Source organism: Camelina sativa, chromosome 11 (genome assembly GCF_030686135.1).
Source record: "Camelina sativa cultivar CO46 ecotype springtype chromosome 11, ASM3068613v1".
Lineage (NCBI taxonomy): Eukaryota > Viridiplantae > Streptophyta > Magnoliopsida > Brassicales > Brassicaceae > Camelina > Camelina sativa.
The window spans coordinates 7,443,082-7,460,906 of record NC_141890.1 but is presented as its reverse complement, the minus strand read 5'-3'; the positions used below and the strand labels follow the sequence as shown (position 1 = coordinate 7,460,906).

Sequence of the window (17,825 nt, the reverse complement as noted above, 5' to 3'; positions counted from 1 at the left end):
AAATAATCCCTATAGTAATTAGAAGACTCTTAAGAGGGCCAACCTGTTATCGGGCCTTGAACGTTTCCAGGAAGGGATTAAGCAAAGGTTCAAATCTATCTACTCATGATTTCTTGGACCAAGTCACTTCAGAGTTCAGACAACATTATTACCGTTGACTTGACTTTATGAGTCAACTAACAAAACCTCATCTTCTCTATGAGCAGATCGATCGCCATGAGAAGCTAATAATTTAACTATTAGTTAGTTTGCTCAGACAAAGTAAAAAAACAGCGAGAGAAATCATCGAAATGGATTTCATCTCATCCCTACTAGTGGGTTTAGCTCAGGGGTTGTGTGAATCTTTGAATATGGCAGAGAGAAGAGGAGTTAAGGTTGATCTTAGACAAGCCATCACTGAACTCGAAACAGCCATCGGTGATTTGAAGGCCACACGTGATGACCGGAATTTACGGATCCAACAAGACGATCTAGAGGGACTAAGCTGCTCAAATCGTGCCAGAGAGTGGCTTAGTGTGGTGCAAGAAACGGAGACTAAAACAGCCTCAATTTTAGCAAGGTTTAGACGTCGGGAACAGCGGACGAATATGCAAAGGAGATGCCTCGGTTGTTTCGGTTGTGCCGACTACAAACTGAGCAAGAAGGTTTCTGCGACACTGAAGTCCATCGGTGAGCTGAGACAACGCTCCAAAGATATAGAAACAGATGGCGGGTCAATTCAAGTGACTTGTAGGGAGATACCGATCAAGTGCGTGGTCGGGATTACCACGATGATAGAACAGGTTTTGGATTTACTCAGTGAAGAAGAAGAAAGAGGAATCATCGGGGTTTATGGACCCGGTGGGGTTGGGAAGACAACTTTAATGCAGAGCATAACAACGAGCTGGTTACAAAAGGCCATCCCTATGATATTCTGATATGGGTTACGATGTCCAGGGAATTCGGCGAGTGTACAATTCAGCAAGCTGTTGGAGCGCAGTTGGGTTTATCTTGGGGCGAGAAGGAGACCGGGGAACAAACAGCTTTGAAGATACACAGAGCTTTGAAACAGAAACGGTTCTTGTTGCTGCTCGATGATGCCTGGGAAGAGATAGACTTGCAGAAAACTGGAGTTCCTCGACCTGACAGGGAAAACAAATGCAAGGTTATGTTCACAACACGGTCTATGGCATTATGCAGCATTATGGGTGCGGATTGCAGGTTGAGAGTGGACTTTCTGGAGAAGCAATACGCGTGGGAGCTCTTCTGTGATAAAGTTGGGAGAAAAGATATCTTGGAGTCACCGTCGATTCGCCGGCTCGCTGAGATTATAATGAGTAAATGTGGAGGATTGCCACTCGCATTGGTCACTTTAGGAGGAGCCATGGCTCACAGAGAGACCGAAGAAGAGTGGATCCACGCTAGTGAAGTTCTGACTAGATTTCCAGCAGAAATGAAGGGTATGAACTATGTATTTACCCTTTTAAAATTCAGCTACGACAATCTCGAGAGTAATCTGCTCCGGTCTTGTTTCTTGTACTGCGCTTTATTCCCAGAAGAACATTCTATAGAGATCGAACAGCTTGTTGAGTACTGGGTCGGAGAAGGGTTTCTCACCAGTTCCCGTGGCGTTAACACCATTTACAAGGGATATTTTCTGATTGGGGATCTGAAAGCGGCATGTTTGTTGGAAACAGGGGATGAGAAAACACAGGTGAAGATGCATAATGTGGTAAGAAGCTTTGCACTGTGGATGGCATCTGAACAGGGGACTTATAAGGAGCTGATCTTAGTAGAGCCTAGCATGGGACTAACTGATGCCCCTAAAGCGGAAAATTGGCAAAAAGCGTTGGTGATTTCATTGTTAGATAACAGAATCCAGACCTTGCCTGAAAAACCTCTATCCCCGAATCTGACAACACTGATGCTCCAACAGAACAAGTATTTGAAGAAGATTCCAACAGGGTTTTTCATGCGTATGCCTATTCTCAGGGTCTTGGACTTGTCTTTCACAAGTATCACCGAGATTCCGTTGTCCATTACGAATTTGGTGGAGTTGCATCATCTGTCTATGTCAGGAACAAAGATAAGTGCATTGCCCCAAGAGCTTGGGAATCTTAGAAAGCTGAAGCATCTGGACCTACAAAGAACTCAGTTTCTCCAGACGATCCCACGAGATGCCATATGCTGGCTGAGCAAGCTCGAGGTTCTGAACTTGTATTACAGTTACGCGGGTTGGGAACTACAGAGCTTTGGAGAAGATGTGGTAGAAGAACTCGGGTTTGCAGACTTGGAATACATGGAGAATCTAACCACACTCGGTATCACTGTTCTCTCACTGGAGACCCTAAAAACTCTCTACGAGGTAGGCGCCTTGCATAATTGCATACAGCATCTGCACGTTGAAGAGTGCAATGGTCTCCTTCACCTCAATCTCCCGTCACTTGCTAACCATGGTAGGAGCTTGAGAAGACTTAGCATAAAAAGTTGCCATGACTTGGAGTACCTGGTTACACCCACAGATGTCGAAAATGATTGGCTTCCAAGTCTAGAGGTTCTGACTCTAAACAGCCTCCAAAAATTAAGCAGAGTGTGGGGAAATTCTGTAAGCAAAGAGTGTCTGAGGAATATCCGTTGCATTAACATTTCACACTGCCACAAGCTGAAGAACGTCTCATGGGTTTCGCAGCTCCCAAAGCTAGAGGTGATTGACCTGTTAGACTGCAGAGAGCTAGAGGAATTGATAAGTGAACACGAGAGTCCATCTGTTGACGATCCAGCATCGTTTCCAGCCCTGAAGACTTTGACATTTAGGGATCTCCCAGAAGTAAGAAGCATCCTTCCATCTCACTTGTCTTTCCAGAAACTAGAAACTTTAGTCATCACAAATTGCCCCAAAGTGAAAAAACTGCCATTTCAGGAGACGGTCCAAATGAACTTGCCAACAGTTTACTGTTGTGAGAAGTGGTGGGATGCACTAGAAAACGATCAACCAAATAAAGAGCTTTACTGCTTGCCGCGCTTCGTTCCAAATTGATATAGAAGCTATGAGTCCTCTGTAAATTATGGACATAAAGACAAATAAATATTAATTATTATGCGAGAGAAATGTTAAGTTAAGAGTTTGAGAAGACTTGACCAACATGGCAGCTGCATGGATTTTCCACTGCTGCCTGTAACATGTAGCTTTAGAAACAAAACAGAGCAGACTATAGCTAAAGAGAGGTCATGGAGAATACAAAAGCAAAACCATATAAAACAGATGAAATGGCATAAGAATGACAAGAAACCTGAGAACTGTTTCTATTAAATGCAGAAATTTCAAATTTCACATTGCCAAAACATTAGATAAGCATCAGTATCTCATGAGACTTGGGGAAAGGGTTCAGAGGAAATAAGAGAGGTGACAACTGTTGACATTAGATATGAAAAAAAAAAAAAAAAAAAAAAACCCAAAACTCCAACTTGCTGATTCTAATTGAACATGAAAACAATATGCGAGCTCATAAGAGTACCAGACCAAGTTCCGATGGCTTTAAGGCGTCTCTTAAACGGTAGTTGTAGAGATAATAGTGAAGCTGCCCATCTCCTGGACCAAACTTCAATTCTTTTAGGAAACTCTCATTGTGCATGACATCCAATGCATTGAATACATCAAAACCCTTTTGTTTGGCGATTATAAGGGCATCATTCATCAGCTGGGTAAAAGTGGTCCGGGTGGCCACATTGTAGTATGAATATGCAGCTTTCAGTGTTGTATAATTGGGGTTGCCAAGAATAGTTGAAGGAAGAGTGTAGAAGCTGCAGAAGTCAGTAACATCATGGGTTTCCGGGCTCTCTACAAGATAACTGTCCACAACATCCTCCCTTGGGAGAAGCCAGTGCTCAACATCATTCTCATCAAAGTCAGTCTCAACGAGAAACTGACTAAGATAGTTCCTGAGCAACCGTGTTACAGCAGGGACATCACAGGGTTCCATTTTCCTGAATCCAGGAGTAACTGGTACATCTGGTAACTTGTACAGTTTTATGGTTCTGCTCATTGTCATTCTTGGACCAAGTCTTGAAAATCCGACATCAATGAGCTTCTTGGGGTTCAAGGTCCTGTGCCAATATTGGCAGGTAGCAACTGGTGTCGGAAGTACAACCCCTGCAGTATAAGCTGCTTGCCATATATTCTCCAAGTGAACCCTCCTCGTAATCTCCTTGATCATGACAGGTGCAAGTCTCTTAGACCTGAGCTTCTTGTGAACGCATAAGAAATTAATCTCCGCCATTTTCACAACATCGTCACGCACCCTGATCCTAGCAGGCACACCGCTGATGAAAGCAACAAGCTTCTTCGAAGTCTTGGCACGGACTCCAATATGCCAGCTCTGATAATAACCAGGTGGACGCAGAGCCCAAGTTAAAAACTCCTTCAAATAATTGAACCTGAACATATTCTCGTCATCCTCGACATAGTTGTTCTTAAGAAGGTTGTAAACTTCCGAGGAAACGTAATCAGACTTCATATCACATGTTGTCCATTCATAAGCAGCAGGAAGGTTGTAAGGCTCCTGCTTGACCTCAGACAACGGGGTTGCAGGCTCAATAGGACCTTCAGGTAGACTAGTGTCACCGATATCTTTGAACTGCCCAACAGGTTGAGTCTCCCAGAACTTGTGCGTTTTCTCCACCGACATGGAGTCTTGGAATCGTCGGACTATAGTTTCCAGTGAAGTATCGTCCACAGCTAATGCGTTTTCTTGAGCATTTTGATCAGCTTCTTGCTCTTTCAAAGAGTCAGGAGGTGAATTGTCGTCTCCCATTTCCTAGCATTAACAGTAAGTAGTAATGAAACTATGAGAGCATTACAAGAAATCAAAAACCAAATCATCAGTGCATTTAGCTATGAATTTTGTCAAATCTTCCAACACCATAGCTAAATCGGGATCGATTTGAAGCTCAAACCACAGAAACCAGAGGTCGATTGAGCATTCTAACTGTGGATTCGTTATTCCCATATATATAAAGGCAAGATGAAACAAAACAAACCATCGGTGATCAAAATAGATCTCACGGATAATGACGATGAAGACGGCAGCGTAAAAACTCACTGATGATTTCGTCGAATAGAAACTCCGATTACGGGAATCGTCACCTCAGGTTAGGGCTCAAGTGAGTAAGCGCTCGCTACTCGACGAGGAAAGAGAAGCATAGACGAAGAAGAAGACTGTGTGAAGGAAGAATTGAGCTAAACCGGATCGGATGAAATTGCAAAACCAGCCTTGAAAATTTTGCATTTGTGCATCTTAATTTTTAATTATTGCGTTTAAGCCCCAATAGTCATAGATATTTAATATAGTTCCCCCAACCAATTTGATATCGTAGTGAAGAGAGTGTAGAGTAGACCAAGTTCATGTGGATCAATCAAACTGTATTCAAATTTTTTCGTAGTGTCTGTCATGGATGAAAAAAAAAGAAGAAGAAGAAGAAAAATGGTCATTGACCAAGTAGAGTACAAATTATTGTATCAGTGGGGGTGGTGTTCGTCGGAGACTTGAAGATTATCTATGCCTTTAATGGCTGATTCGTAGTGTCTTCTTGTGGAGGAAGACGACCTCTTCGCAATCTCCACCGGAGTGTTCCTTGGAATCGCACCACGGCTGACGTCACCTGCACGGCTTCTCTGAAACTCCTCGCTTCCAGGAAAATTGTCCCGGCTGCTACTTATTGCTGCTACTCTCCTCGATGATCCTGCTGACTGTGCAAACAACGAGGAGCTCGGTATCTACATCCAAAAAGCAAAGTTGAATACTTTCAAAGTCACATTCTTTTTCCAGCTCATATATGAGATAACAAGTGCAGGAGCACTTCATACCATGGAGTCTCTAGCACTTGAGGATGTCGGTTGGTTTGAAAGATTTGCAGAGTTCTCAAGAGCACCTGAAACTCTCCGTCGAGATGATTCCATATGCGGTCTCCCTTCTTCCTCGCCTTGGATAATACAATGATCAACAAAATAAATAATGTGGATACTATAACTTCTGTTAGAGGATTGAGAATTACTTTTGAGAGATAAGTGCACATCTGGGAACTTTACCTGTGTATCTATCCATGTTGGAAATGCCCGGAGGCAAGGCGGCACTAGTTCCAACCGCAGGATTCTGCAGCAGATGAGAATTTGATCAGAAATGCCCAACTAAAAAGTGATAGATTAACCAAGAGCTTAAGTTAATACTTACGATGGCACGAGATGGGGGTGCGGTTAGCTGTGATTGCTGATACTTCAAGATGGTCCAGTCAAACACGTAATCAAATTGAAACCCTGCGACAGAGAAATGAAATCCTGTTAAAAAAAAATGAATTGGGCTAACAAGTTGGAATCGTTTCAAAGGGAAGAAAAATCTCAAACCTTCACGTATAAAGAGATCTCGAAATATCCTCTTGAGATAAGCGTAATCTGGTTTATCATCAAAACGAAGTGACCGACAGTAGTGGAAATAGGATGCAAATTCAGACGGGTAACCACGACATAATGCCTGCAAGGCGCGATCATATAAGAATCATCTTAAGGGGAAACACAAATGTGAGTCAGAAAGCAGCATACTTGTGAAAAAAAGAATTACCTCAATGGATGTAGAAACTTTCTTTTCGCTAATCCTCTCATACTTTTGTTTTTTGGTTCCAGCTTTCAGCCCTTGCCATGGAAGACTAAAACACCAAGATAATCCACACGTCATCACAATGAAGGAGTCAGGGGTCAAAAATGAAGCTAGGCAATGTAGCATAAACTCACCTTCCTTTGAGGAAGTACATAAGGATGTAACCAAGAGACTCGAGATCATCTCTTCTACTTTGTTCTTCAGGTTCACAATGCAGAAAACAAATGACAGCAGATGAGTATCAAACCTTGATACCAAAACACATTAGGAGAGCAACTGGAACACATAAATTATCAAGCAGGTCTTGCCGAGCTTACCAATTCCCAAGTGAGTGTTCATACTAGCATATCTCGCAGTTCCTGTCAGGTTCTTATTTTCTCTGCAAATGGGAAACATATGAAAGAGGATTCATAGGAAGAACATTCAAGAGCTAATACAAGGATATCGCCTCACCTGTATGGAATGTGCTGATGTGTTGTACTATCCCTGTACTTTTTAGCGAGACCAAAGTCGATGATGTATACCTTAGAGAAGGAATAAACGTACTCAATCCAGTGATGTCACCAGAACTAAAATAAGATCAGACGGATATAGTTACAACATAAGATGATAAACCTGGTTGGCACGCCTTCCAAGGCCCATGAGGAAATTGTCTGGCTTGAGATCTCGATGAAGGAAAGATTTTGAATGGAACAACTCAACACGGTTGATCTTAACACAAAAACCAAAAGGAAGAAAAGAAGTCAGTTTTTACTAAAAGATAACGAGCAAATGAAAAAAAAGGCGTCAGATGAAGAAGACAAAAAGGTTTGTACCATTTGATCTGCAAGCATGAGGACCGACTTCAAGGAAAGTTTCCTGCTACAGAAATTGAACAAATCTTCAAGACTCGGTCCTAGTAAGTCCATCACTAAAACATTGTAGTCCCCTTCCACACCAAACCATTTCACATTCGGAACACCAGCTACCAAAGTTCGAAAGGCAAAAGAAAGGTCATAAGAAACAGAACAAAAATAACAAATCAGAAAGAAAAGACTTTTTACAAGATAAGAATCATTACTTCCCCCTTGTAGAATCCTGTATAATTTGGATTCATAGAGCAGCTGTGGATGCTTTGTCTTCACACTTTCCTGGAAAACAGAAAAAAAAAAAAAACAAAGAGATTCAATCCTCAGCTATCAACATACTGAACATGATCAAACAAAACAGAAACAAGAACTCACAAGCTTGATAGCCACTTCTTCATTGGTATGAATATTAGTACCTGAAAAAAATCAGAAGTTAACAACAATGTTAAAGAGAGGAGCACCACCTAATACGAATTCGTCGTGAATACCAAAACAAGAAAATTTGGGAGAGTGACGAACCGAGATAGATCTCCCCAAAGGAGCCACTACCAATCTTCCGGCCAAGCCGAAACTTGTTTCCAACACGAGGCTCCATCAATTAATAACCACGAACCCCCAAAAGGAAACCCTAATTGCAATCTCAACCCAGACGCAGATTCAATAAGACGGAAGAAGAGGACCCATCAGAATCAGCCGCATCAGCAATCCAGAAAACAAACCCAGAAGATCACGCAAACAATGAGAATTACTAATTCAAAAAAAAAAAAAACGATTTTTTTTTCGCTGCGGGATCAAAACCCAGAAATCATCATCTTCCTCGTCCTCTCGATCTGGTGAAAAGACTCCATTTAAAAAAAAAAAGGAATGTTGTGTTTCTCCCTCCAATGCTCTTCTCTCTCTCCCTATCTCTCTCTCCTCACAAGAATGAATTGAATACGAAGATAAAAAGAAGAGCTTTCGATTCGATGGACACAAAACGATGAGGATGTTTTTCTTAAAGTTTGAGTCTTTTTTTTTTTTTTTTTGCTCCTCTTTCCTAATTCCCTTGCAGTTGCGGGTAATGATATGTTAATATTATTATTTTTATTCATCATTCTGGTTCCGTTCGGTTTGGTTTTCTAATCTTTGGTTACTACTGATCAGTTAACCAAACCGCTCACCAAATCACCGCTCAGCTATAATGATTAGTGACCTCGAAGGCTCGAACTGAATTAACAACTAAACCTAGAACCGGTTTTAGAATTAACATGTCTACCCCACATTTTGATAGTATTGTTTCCTTGCTTTTTTAATGGTAGAAAAAAAAAGTTTATTTGATTCTTTAAATGGCTCACTTACCAGGGTGTGTTTGCTACGCGTGACGTAAAAGCTATAAAATGTTTCTTCTACTAAGTGGGAGCTTTCTCTTTTTGCTTTTAATAGGGTGTGAATGTACAGTTTTCTGATTAGCTTGAGTTTGTCTCATGTTTTTTTTTTCTGGTAGAATTCAATTAGGTACATAGAGATCGTTTAATTCGTTTGAACTCGCGGTGAGCTACACCAAATTATGGCATGTGAATTTTATAGTAGTAACTAGCCATAGGCGTTCGAATTTTCGGTTTGGATCGGATCAGATTTTTCGGATTTCAGATTATTGAACTTGGAAGACCCATCTAGTGTAGCATACTATTATACAAGAGAGAATCTATTTTAAAATGGGCCTTGGTGAAGTTATTACTTAGTAGACCCAATAAATAAAAGAAAACCTAAATTGTTTTGTCTCCGATTATACTATTTGTTTGCAAAAACACTGTTGGTTTGGAATATATGAAACCATTGTTGCACAGTGCACACTACTTGCTTTTGCAATGGGAGTTTGTTTGTTTTTTTGTTTTTTTTTAAAGAATCTAGAAATCATACATTCTCTTTTTAGTATTTTAATTGTTTTTAACACACAAAACAATTCAATGTCTGAATACAAAGAAATATTAATCTAAGGTTATTGACATTTTTTTTTCTTTTGTAGAAATCAAAGTTTTCAAATTGTTTGAAAAATCTGATATAAATTAAGAACTGAAAAATAGTAATTAAATAAATTAAAATGGCAGTTACACTAGGTTTTATAATTTGGTACGAGAGGGAGGGGAGTAAAAGAAAGAAAGAAAGAGAGAGCGAGAGATTTTAAGGGTTAAGAATTAAGAGAGAGTCGCCTCCCAAAAACCCTTTGTCTGCTTTTCTCCTTGAAACCTCTCTCTCTCTCTCTCTCTCTCTCTCTCTCTCTCTCTCTCTCTCTCTCTCTCTCTCTCTCTCTCTCTTTTTCTTATCTCTCACTTTCAAAAACCTTTTCGTCTCCAAATCTTCAAAAAAACAATGAGCAGCGACAAGGACAACAACTTCAGCGTCGCCAATCTTACTGCTGGTTGGTTTAATTTCTCCTCTGCGCTTCTTTTTGCCAAAGCTGCTTAACCGCTAATTCCCTCTGTTTTCACTACTTTCATCGTCGTGGTTCTTCTGACTCTTGATTTATGTTTTTGCTGTTTCAGCTCTTCAAGGCGAGGATAGAGCTGGCCTTGTGAACGCTCTTAAGGTTAGTTCTTTTTATATCCTTCTTCTTCTTAAAAAAAAAAAACCATCCTTTAAGGTAGCTATTGAATGATTATGAAGGATTTTGAGTTACCTTTACTCAGAGTGTCTATTTAAAGTCTGTATCTTTGGTATATGTAATGATAGCTTATGGGTTCTGTAAAGATTGTTTTTTTTTTTTTTTTAGTTGTTTGTTTATAAATATGTTAATTTCACAGAACAAGCTGCAGAATCTGGCTGGTCAGCGTTCTGATGTGCTCGAGAATCTCACTCCTAATGTAAGAAAGCGTGTTGATGCCTTGAGGGATATTCAGGTTAGGAAAATTTCTTTCACATTTATTTGTGAGCTATTTGATGGAGCTTTTGTTTTATTCTCAAAAGTAAGGTGTTGCGTTTTTGATTACTACTGATGACTTGTTTCCACGCAGAGCCAACATGATGAACTAGAGGCAAAGTTCCGTGAGGAGAGAGCTATTCTTGAAGCTAAATATGAGACATTGTACCAGCCTTTGTATAATAAGGTAATTTTTTATGGAGAAAGTTTAATTTTTATTTTTTGGTGAGCTTCGTGGTAGTTCAAACCATCTAACTAAACCAAAGCAATGAAAATCAATGGGAATCTGTTTATACTCTTGTTGCTTGTGTTTACTTATCTTTAGTTATATATATGTATCTAAAAATCATGAATTCTACTTGGCATCTTGTAATGACACAGCGTTATGAGATTGTGAATGGAACTGTTGAAGTTGAACTGGCTCCAGAGGATACGAAGGTCGACCAAGGAGAGGAAAAAACTGCAGAAGGTATCTTCATGAACACAATTGTCTTCTTTGTTTGTTTTGTTTTTATCACTTTGGAAAGACAAATTTTGTTTAACATGTTTCAATGTATTCTATCCAGAGAAAGGAGTTCCAAGTTTCTGGTTGACTGCCCTGAAAAATAATGAAGTTACTTCTGAGGAGGTTAGCCTATATGCAATTTTCGTGTTCATTTTGTAAACACTCCCAGTCATAACCAAGGAAAATGAGTATAGCTTATTGTCCTACATGCCAGGTCACAGAGCGTGATGAAGGAGCTCTCAACTATCTTAAAGATATTAAGTGGTGCAAGATTGAAGAACCTAAAGGATTCAAACTTGAGTTTTTATTCGACTCCAATCCGTATTTTAAAAACACCGTTTTGACAAAGTCTTATCATATGATTGATGAAGATGAGCCACTACTTGAGAAGGCTATAGGGTAACTGCTCATGCTCTTCTGCAAACTACATTCTGCTTAACTGACTGCACTGAGCTGTAGACAATTTCTTTACTTGTATTGATTTCTTTCTTTTTTTCCCTTCATTTCAGGACAGAAATTGATTGGTATCCTGGAAAATGCCTAACTCAGAAGATTCTTAAGAAGAAGCCTAAGAAAGGTTCAAAGAATGCCAAACCAATCATCAAAACCGAAGATTGTGCAAGCTTCTTCAACTTCTTCAGTCCTCCAGAAGTCCCAGATGAAGATGAAGATATCGACGAGGACAGAGTAAGATAACTATTGTTAGACAGATCTGTCATCCCTTAATTTAACGCATTTAGTAATGCCTCACATTCTTTGATGCAGGCTGAGGACCTTCAAAATCTGATGGAACAAGATTATGACATTGGGTTCGTCCTTCTCTTAACATACTTCTTATTCTGTTGTGTTGTGAGTTTGTTTTTTAGTCATGGGTCTACTTTATCAGCTGCAAATATTATGATCCCTTCATTGATATTCTGATCACAAGTAGTTCTTGCTTCCTGCAGATCTACAATCCGGGAAAAAATTATCCCTCGTGCAGTCTCATGGTTTACTGGTGAGGCTGTGGAAGCAGATGACTATGAATTAGATGATGACGAAGAAGATGACATTGATGAGGATGATGAAGAGGATGAGGAAGACGAAGATGATGATGAGGATGAGGAGGATGATGATGAGGATGAGGAAGAAAGCAAGACCAAAAAGAAGGTATACAGTGCCCCAAGTACTTTGTTTCCTTTGTTTTTTGAAATTTACCTGCCAGTTTAGTTTTTACTAATCAATTGAATTCGCTTAAATGTTTTTTGCAGCCATTAATCGGAAACAAGGTATGTAACCGACATTTTCAATCTAAAAAGTTTTTATTTGATTGAAACCCCAAAGTTCCTGCCGAATAATCAAACACTCGAGCAATCCTTGAAAGTCGTAAACTATCAAGAAACACAAGAAATTTCAGGCTGAGCATGGTCATGAAACTCTAGAATATATATAGGAAATGTAGCCTCTAGACGTCCATGAATCATATAGATTGCTGGAAGTAACCAAGCAAGACTAACAAAGCATGAATATGTAATTAGGTAGTTATGCGTGACTTTGAGAACGACACACTAATGACACAGCAGAGACTAGACAAGCTCTTGGATCACTTTATTCATTTTCATTCATATTGTAGTTGTGTCTATGTCTGTGACAAATGTGATAATCGTTTGCTTTTTCTTTGTTTGGACTGCAGAAGGGAGGGAGATCTCAGATAGTTGGTGAGGGTCAACAAGGTGAGAGGCCACCTGAATGCAAGCAACAGTAATCTCTATGCTCTACCAAACACACACAAAAAAAGAACGTGTGAAAAAATCTATGATATATGTGGGCCATTCTCTGTTCTTGGAGGATGGGGATTGAGAAAAAGTTTTGGGTTTATAGTGAAATTCGTCTCCTTATTTGATGATGCTCAAAAGAGTTTTGATTATTTTTTCTTTTGGTGTTTATTTTCTTGGAAGCACTTAAATTTATGAACAATGAATCACCCCTTTCTCAGTCTCTGCCTTGACTACTTCATTGTTCTGTTCGAAATGGACATAATGTTTGATATTTTTTTTTGTTTTTATTTAATATGAAGTTGGATCTGTAGAAGCAAGCAATTTTAGTGCTTTCTGGATGATGTGCCGGGCCTGAATTCGTCTAGTATCGTAGTGTTTAAAAACTCCTTCCGTATTTGATGATAGTTTTGATTTAATGTAGGTGAATGACTAATCTTTGTTGACGAAAGAGAGGTTTCTTAACTTTAAGTTTTTGGGTCAATCAACCAAACAGTCTGGTGTATAAATTAACCAAGTTTGTTGTATTGAGTTGTAGTGGGAACGATAAATATTCGTTTGTTTACTGGCTATGATTTTTCAATGTTAACCATTTTGTTGTGTAAGGCTAAATTATAAGAAGATTGGACTATGACCAAATTTTAGTCAAAAGTCTAAATCTGTCAAAATCAGTATGATGAATAAGTTTGACTAATTAAATGCCTCCGCCTAATCAAATACTAATCGTATCACTAATGCGTAGAATGCTAGTATTAAATATGTTATCTGACTTGTCCATTCGATTCAGCTTTTTTATACTATGTGTGGAAATTTTGGTAGTCAAGAAATGAGAATCAGATGTTGCTTTTTTAAAAAGAATGAAAGTGTAGAGAAGAAATTGGGCAAAAAAGACAAAGTCGAACAGTCACTGTTTTGTAAATTGTAAACATGCAAAGAGAGATAGAAACCAAAAAAACCGCTTCATTCAGAGTATTTTCTCCCTTTATAAAACCTTTCCAGTTTCGAAGAAACTTACACCAAAGGTGCTGCTCTCTAGTCTCGACACAGACCATTGATGATAAGTTCTTCGATTAAAAAAATGAGTGTTTTTGTCTTTGTTTCTTGAAATTCCAACACTTGTCTCCGACTCTGTTTTTTTTTTGTTTCAGTTGTCTCCGACTCTGTTTTGTCTCTGTTGCTTCCGACTCTGTTTTTTTTTTATTATTTTTTTGTGATGATGGCCACAAACACCGTTAGATTCTCTGATTCCTACGAAATAAGCAACACAAGCGGCAACAGCAGCTTCTTCGCAGCCGAGTCATCTATCGATTACCCTTCGGATGTCCTCACATCATCGGAGGTAGCAGCGCTTCAGCTTCTCTCCAACTGTCTCGAGTCTGTTTTCGACTCCCCGGAGACTTTTTACACTGACGCTAAGCTCGTTCTCTCCGGCGGCCGGGAAGTTTCTTTCCACCGTTGTATTCTTTCGGCGAGAGTTCCCGTCTTCAAAAGCGCTTTAGCCACCGCAGCTGCCGCCAAGAACCAAAGATCCACCGCCGTGATCAAGATCGAGCTTAAAGAGATCGCCAAGGACTACGAAGTCGGCTTTGACTCCGTGATGGCTGTTTTTGCTTACGTCTACAGCGGCAGAGTGAGGCCGCCGCCGAGAGGAGCTTCTGATTGCGTAGATGACGATTGCTATCACGTGGCTTGCCGGCCGGTGGTGGATTTCATGGTCGAGGTTCTCTATTTGGCTTTCGTTTTCCAGATTCCAGAGCTAATGACTCTGTATGAGGTAAAGAACACAAACTGAACCATAGCATTAAGAAAAAGACAAAAGCAATTTCGTTTTTTTAAGGCTTCTCTATTTGCATTTTTTCAGAGACAGTTCTTGGATATTGTAGACAAAATTGTGGTAGAAGACATCTTGGTTATATTAAAGCTTGATACTCTATGTCCTAAAGCATACAAGAAGCTTCTTGATAGATGCATAAAGATTATTGCAAAGTCTGATATGGAATTTGTTAGTCTTGACAAGTCTTTACCGCAACACATTGTCAAGCAATTCACTTACATACGTAAAGAGTTTTTTTTAGAGCCACCTGAACTTAAAAAACATGTCAAGAATATATACAAGGCACTCGACTCGGATGACGTTGAGCTTGTCAAGATGCTTTTGACAGAAGGACACACTAATCTTGATGAGTCGTATGCTCTTCATTTCGCTGTCGCGCATTGCGATGTGAAGACAGCGTATGATCTTATCAACTTAGAGCTTGCGGATGTTAACCGTAGAAATCCAAGAGGGTACACTGTTCTTCATGTTGCTGCGATACGGAAGGAGCCGAAGCTGATAGTATCTCTGTTGACAAAAGGTGCAAATGCTTTGGATACAACGTTAGATGGTAGAACCGCTCTCGTGATTGCAAAAAGACTCACTAAAGCGGATGATTACAATACTACTACAGAGCAAGGTAAGCCTTCTCTCAAAGGTGGATTATGTATAGAGGTACTTGAGCATGCACAAAAACTAGAATATCAGTTGCCTAGAGAAGCTTCACCTTCTCTTCCAGTGACTCCCGAGGAACTGAAGATGAGGTTGCTCTATTATGAGAATCGAGGTACTTTTTCTTCCTTCACTTGAAAATCAAGTTCCGGTTGAGTTGGCTAACGCTATGTCCTTTTCAGTTGCATTGGCTAAAATTCTCTTTCCAGTGGAAGCTGTAATTGTAATGGAAATCGTCAAATTGGATGAAACATGCGAGTTTACAGCTTCTAGTCTCGAGCCTGCAGATCCAAAGCGGACATCACTGGACCTAAACATGGCACCGTTCATAATCCAAGAAAAGCATTTGAGTAGACTAAGAGCACTTTGTGACACCGGTATGAATTTCTTACAATATGTCACATCTCTTTTCTTACCAAGAAAGAAATCTAATGATGTTTTTTTTAGTGGACCTGGGGAAACGCTATTTCCCACGCTGTTCGCTGGATCACTTTATGGACACGGAAGACTTGAATTATCTCGCTAGCGTAGAAGAAGACACTCCTGAGAAACGGCTTCAGAAGAAGCAAAGGTACATGGAACTACAAGAGACTTTGATGAAGACCTTCAGTGAGGGCAAGGAGGAATTTGGCAAGTCTTCCACATCGAAACCTACATCTGCGATGAGGTCTAATAGTAAACTCTCTCATCATCGGCGCCTGAGAGTGGACAGACGAGATTTTGTGAAACAACCTTGCCGGAACGGGAGTTCGGGAATGAAAAATCATGTCACATTTCACTCCTCCAACTAAAAATGTGATGTCTCATATGTTTTGAAACAGGATGAGAGTTTTGGCCATCCCTATGTAAGTTTTTTTGTATACGTACCACATGTATATTTGTTACTCTCTCTCTCTCTCTCATCTGTGAGTATAGTTTTGTTCTTCACTTTTTGCATCCTGCTCCAAGTGCGTTTCATACAAATATTGTAATTCTGTAACAAGAACAAACGCACTTGTTCTATGGATTCAGTTCACTCAAGAGATTGTTTTTTAGTGTGATACATTCTAATAAATAACCATTTTATTCATACACGTGTTTAAAAATCTATATCCAAACTCCTATAGTTATTTATCAAGGTTTGTCATTACATCATGATCATGGCTTTGGCACCAGTCCTCTGTTTCCACCACAAAATCGAACAAGACAAATGATGAGACGATGCAGAAAAGACACTCTAACACAGAGAGAGGCTCTCAGCCTATGTGAAACTCACGTGACTATTATAAAATTCTCTTTCACAACACGTGAACCGTGGGATCATTCTTCAAAACTAAGGACAGTGACAAAACCCTTTAGGTTCTAGAGGGCTGTAACTACCGACATACGAATTCAAGTACGACTGATTTTGAATCTTAGAGATAGTGACTTGAAAATGGCCACTTGTCACTTTGCTATTTGACACTAAATTATAGGGTTTACTAAAACTGTATATAACCTCAATTTGGTGAACTAGAGTTCTATATAGAAATATTTCATAATACTGAACAAAATTTATGCATGTTGTACTGATAACATAGCACGCATGTGTAAAAGAAGTCCAAAACATGTTTCAAACTCATTTTCTTTCTTAAAGTCTACTGCTTTTTTTTCTTCTTAATTACCTCAAATATATATTGTCTTCTAAATTCTAGAACTATATTCTTGTCATTATTATTCTTCACTAGTTTTTTGGTCAGAAGACTAAAAGCTTCATCAATGTATAGTGATAACATATAAGCATGCATATAATTTAACGAAGAATATATAAGCATGTAATTAGAACCGTCTTTGTCATTAGTAGTTCAATAAATAGTCGAGAGAATAGGAGCATGCTGGGCAAATCAGTTTTTGAGGTTGAGAGGCTGGTGACAGAAGTCACATTTTATGAAAGGAGGAGTATCTCCGTCCTCTCTCAAGTGAATAAATTTTGATCGCATCTTGATTTATTCTTCAATCGAGAGTACCTTTCCTTGCCCACTCTCCAAGCTCGCCCAATTCTAGATAAATTTTGATGTGACTTTCAGATCGAAGTTTGAACTCCTAAAAATTTGTACAATCATCATGTTGTAGCCTCCCACCATGCAAAATCTCCATCACCAGATATTAAAACCATATTTGCTGGCTCTGGGTTTCAATGGGTCCAAACACATATTCTGGAGAGAAGTTTGAAGTTTGTTGTTTGTGGTTTAACTAAAAAGTCCAAGCAAACAAACAACTATAAATTGTTTCAGTTTAATTAAAAAAAAACTAAATCATTAATAAATATATTTTACTAGAAAAAATAGTGTAGACTCTAATTCTGTAGTTCTTGAGCTCTTCCACAAAATGAGGGAATATTCTGGCCAGCAGCTTCAATGCTTCTTGGATTCAAAAAATTTGATACAGCAAGCGACATGTACATATTGTTGTGCATGTCACTTGCAATTTGACTCGGCCAGACTTGTTTTGGTATTGCACAATTATCTAAATCCAGAAAAATGCCACTAGTAGCATTCGAATAAGGATCTTTGAGTTTTATAATTAAAAAGAATGAAATTAAAATAAATACAAATACTAGTCATTGTCTATATATAATTTTAAAACGAAAGACCTACATCCAAAATAATTAAAGCATTAATTTCTTATAGATTATAAAATCGGTAGAGGTCTACATAGAAATATTTCATAACACTGAACAAAATTATGCATGT

At 39.2% G+C, this 17,825-nt stretch overlaps 4 protein-coding genes and 1 pseudogene across 8 annotated transcripts; 3 read left to right on the top strand and 2 right to left on the bottom strand.

Moving 5' to 3' along the window:
• Positions 1–85: 85 nt before the first annotated feature.
• Positions 86–5,237, bottom strand: LOC104727742 (glycylpeptide N-tetradecanoyltransferase 1 pseudogene; annotated as a pseudogene). Its single transcript, XR_015572599.1, has 3 exons — positions 5,079–5,237; positions 3,123–4,793; positions 86–3,035 (listed from the first exon to the last, which is right to left on the bottom strand). The product of XR_015572599.1 is annotated as a glycylpeptide N-tetradecanoyltransferase 1 pseudogene (transcript).
• Positions 210–3,110, top strand: LOC104722350 (disease resistance protein RPS2-like). The gene is made up of 2 exons (XM_087475589.1): positions 210–2,806; positions 2,900–3,110. The coding sequence occupies exons 1-2, from the start codon at positions 929–931 to the stop codon at positions 3,014–3,016; spliced, it is 1,995 nt and encodes a 664-aa protein (XP_087331715.1). The 5' UTR covers positions 210–928; the 3' UTR covers positions 3,017–3,110.
• Positions 5,238–5,383: 146 nt separating the features above from the next.
• LOC104722351 (casein kinase 1-like protein 1) lies at positions 5,384–8,563 on the bottom strand. 2 transcript variants are annotated; one of them, XM_010440501.2, is made up of 14 exons: positions 7,994–8,563; positions 7,850–7,890; positions 7,687–7,756; positions 7,442–7,590; positions 7,242–7,337; positions 7,080–7,150; positions 6,944–7,005; positions 6,761–6,824; positions 6,591–6,675; positions 6,377–6,503; positions 6,207–6,289; positions 6,065–6,128; positions 5,843–5,958; positions 5,384–5,752 (listed from the first exon to the last, which is right to left on the bottom strand). In XM_010440501.2, exons 1-14 carry the CDS (start codon positions 8,067–8,069, stop codon positions 5,495–5,497), a joined length of 1,362 nt encoding a protein of 453 aa, XP_010438803.1. In that variant the 5' UTR covers positions 8,070–8,563; the 3' UTR covers positions 5,384–5,494. The 2 variants fall into 2 exon arrangements, with proteins under 2 accessions (XP_010438803.1, XP_087331717.1); XM_087475591.1 differs by having other exon boundaries at positions 7,442–7,756; positions 7,994–8,528.
• Positions 8,564–9,582: 1,019 nt separating this feature from the next.
• Positions 9,583–12,852, top strand: LOC104722353 (nucleosome assembly protein 1;1). 3 transcript variants are annotated; one of them, XM_010440502.3, is made up of 13 exons: positions 9,596–9,728; positions 9,769–9,872; positions 9,997–10,040; positions 10,255–10,350; positions 10,465–10,557; positions 10,752–10,839; positions 10,937–10,998; positions 11,090–11,274; positions 11,385–11,562; positions 11,641–11,684; positions 11,823–12,024; positions 12,126–12,143; positions 12,548–12,852. In XM_010440502.3, the coding sequence occupies exons 2-13, from the start codon at positions 9,824–9,826 to the stop codon at positions 12,617–12,619; spliced, it is 1,131 nt and encodes a 376-aa protein (XP_010438804.1). In that variant the 5' UTR covers positions 9,596–9,728; positions 9,769–9,823; the 3' UTR covers positions 12,620–12,852. The 3 variants fall into 3 exon arrangements, with proteins under 3 accessions (XP_087331718.1, XP_010438805.1, XP_010438804.1); XM_087475592.1 differs by lacking the exon at positions 12,126–12,143 and having other exon boundaries at positions 9,583–9,872; positions 11,823–12,031; XM_010440503.3 differs by lacking the exon at positions 12,126–12,143 and having other exon boundaries at positions 9,586–9,872.
• A 562-nt stretch (positions 12,853–13,414) lies between these two features.
• On the top strand, positions 13,415–16,183 carry LOC104722347 (regulatory protein NPR2). Its single transcript, XM_010440497.3, has 4 exons — positions 13,415–14,403; positions 14,491–15,229; positions 15,297–15,491; positions 15,562–16,183. The coding sequence occupies exons 1-4, from the start codon at positions 13,843–13,845 to the stop codon at positions 15,903–15,905; spliced, it is 1,839 nt and encodes a 612-aa protein (XP_010438799.1). The 5' UTR covers positions 13,415–13,842; the 3' UTR covers positions 15,906–16,183.
• The last annotated feature ends 1,642 nt before the right edge of the window (positions 16,184–17,825 follow it).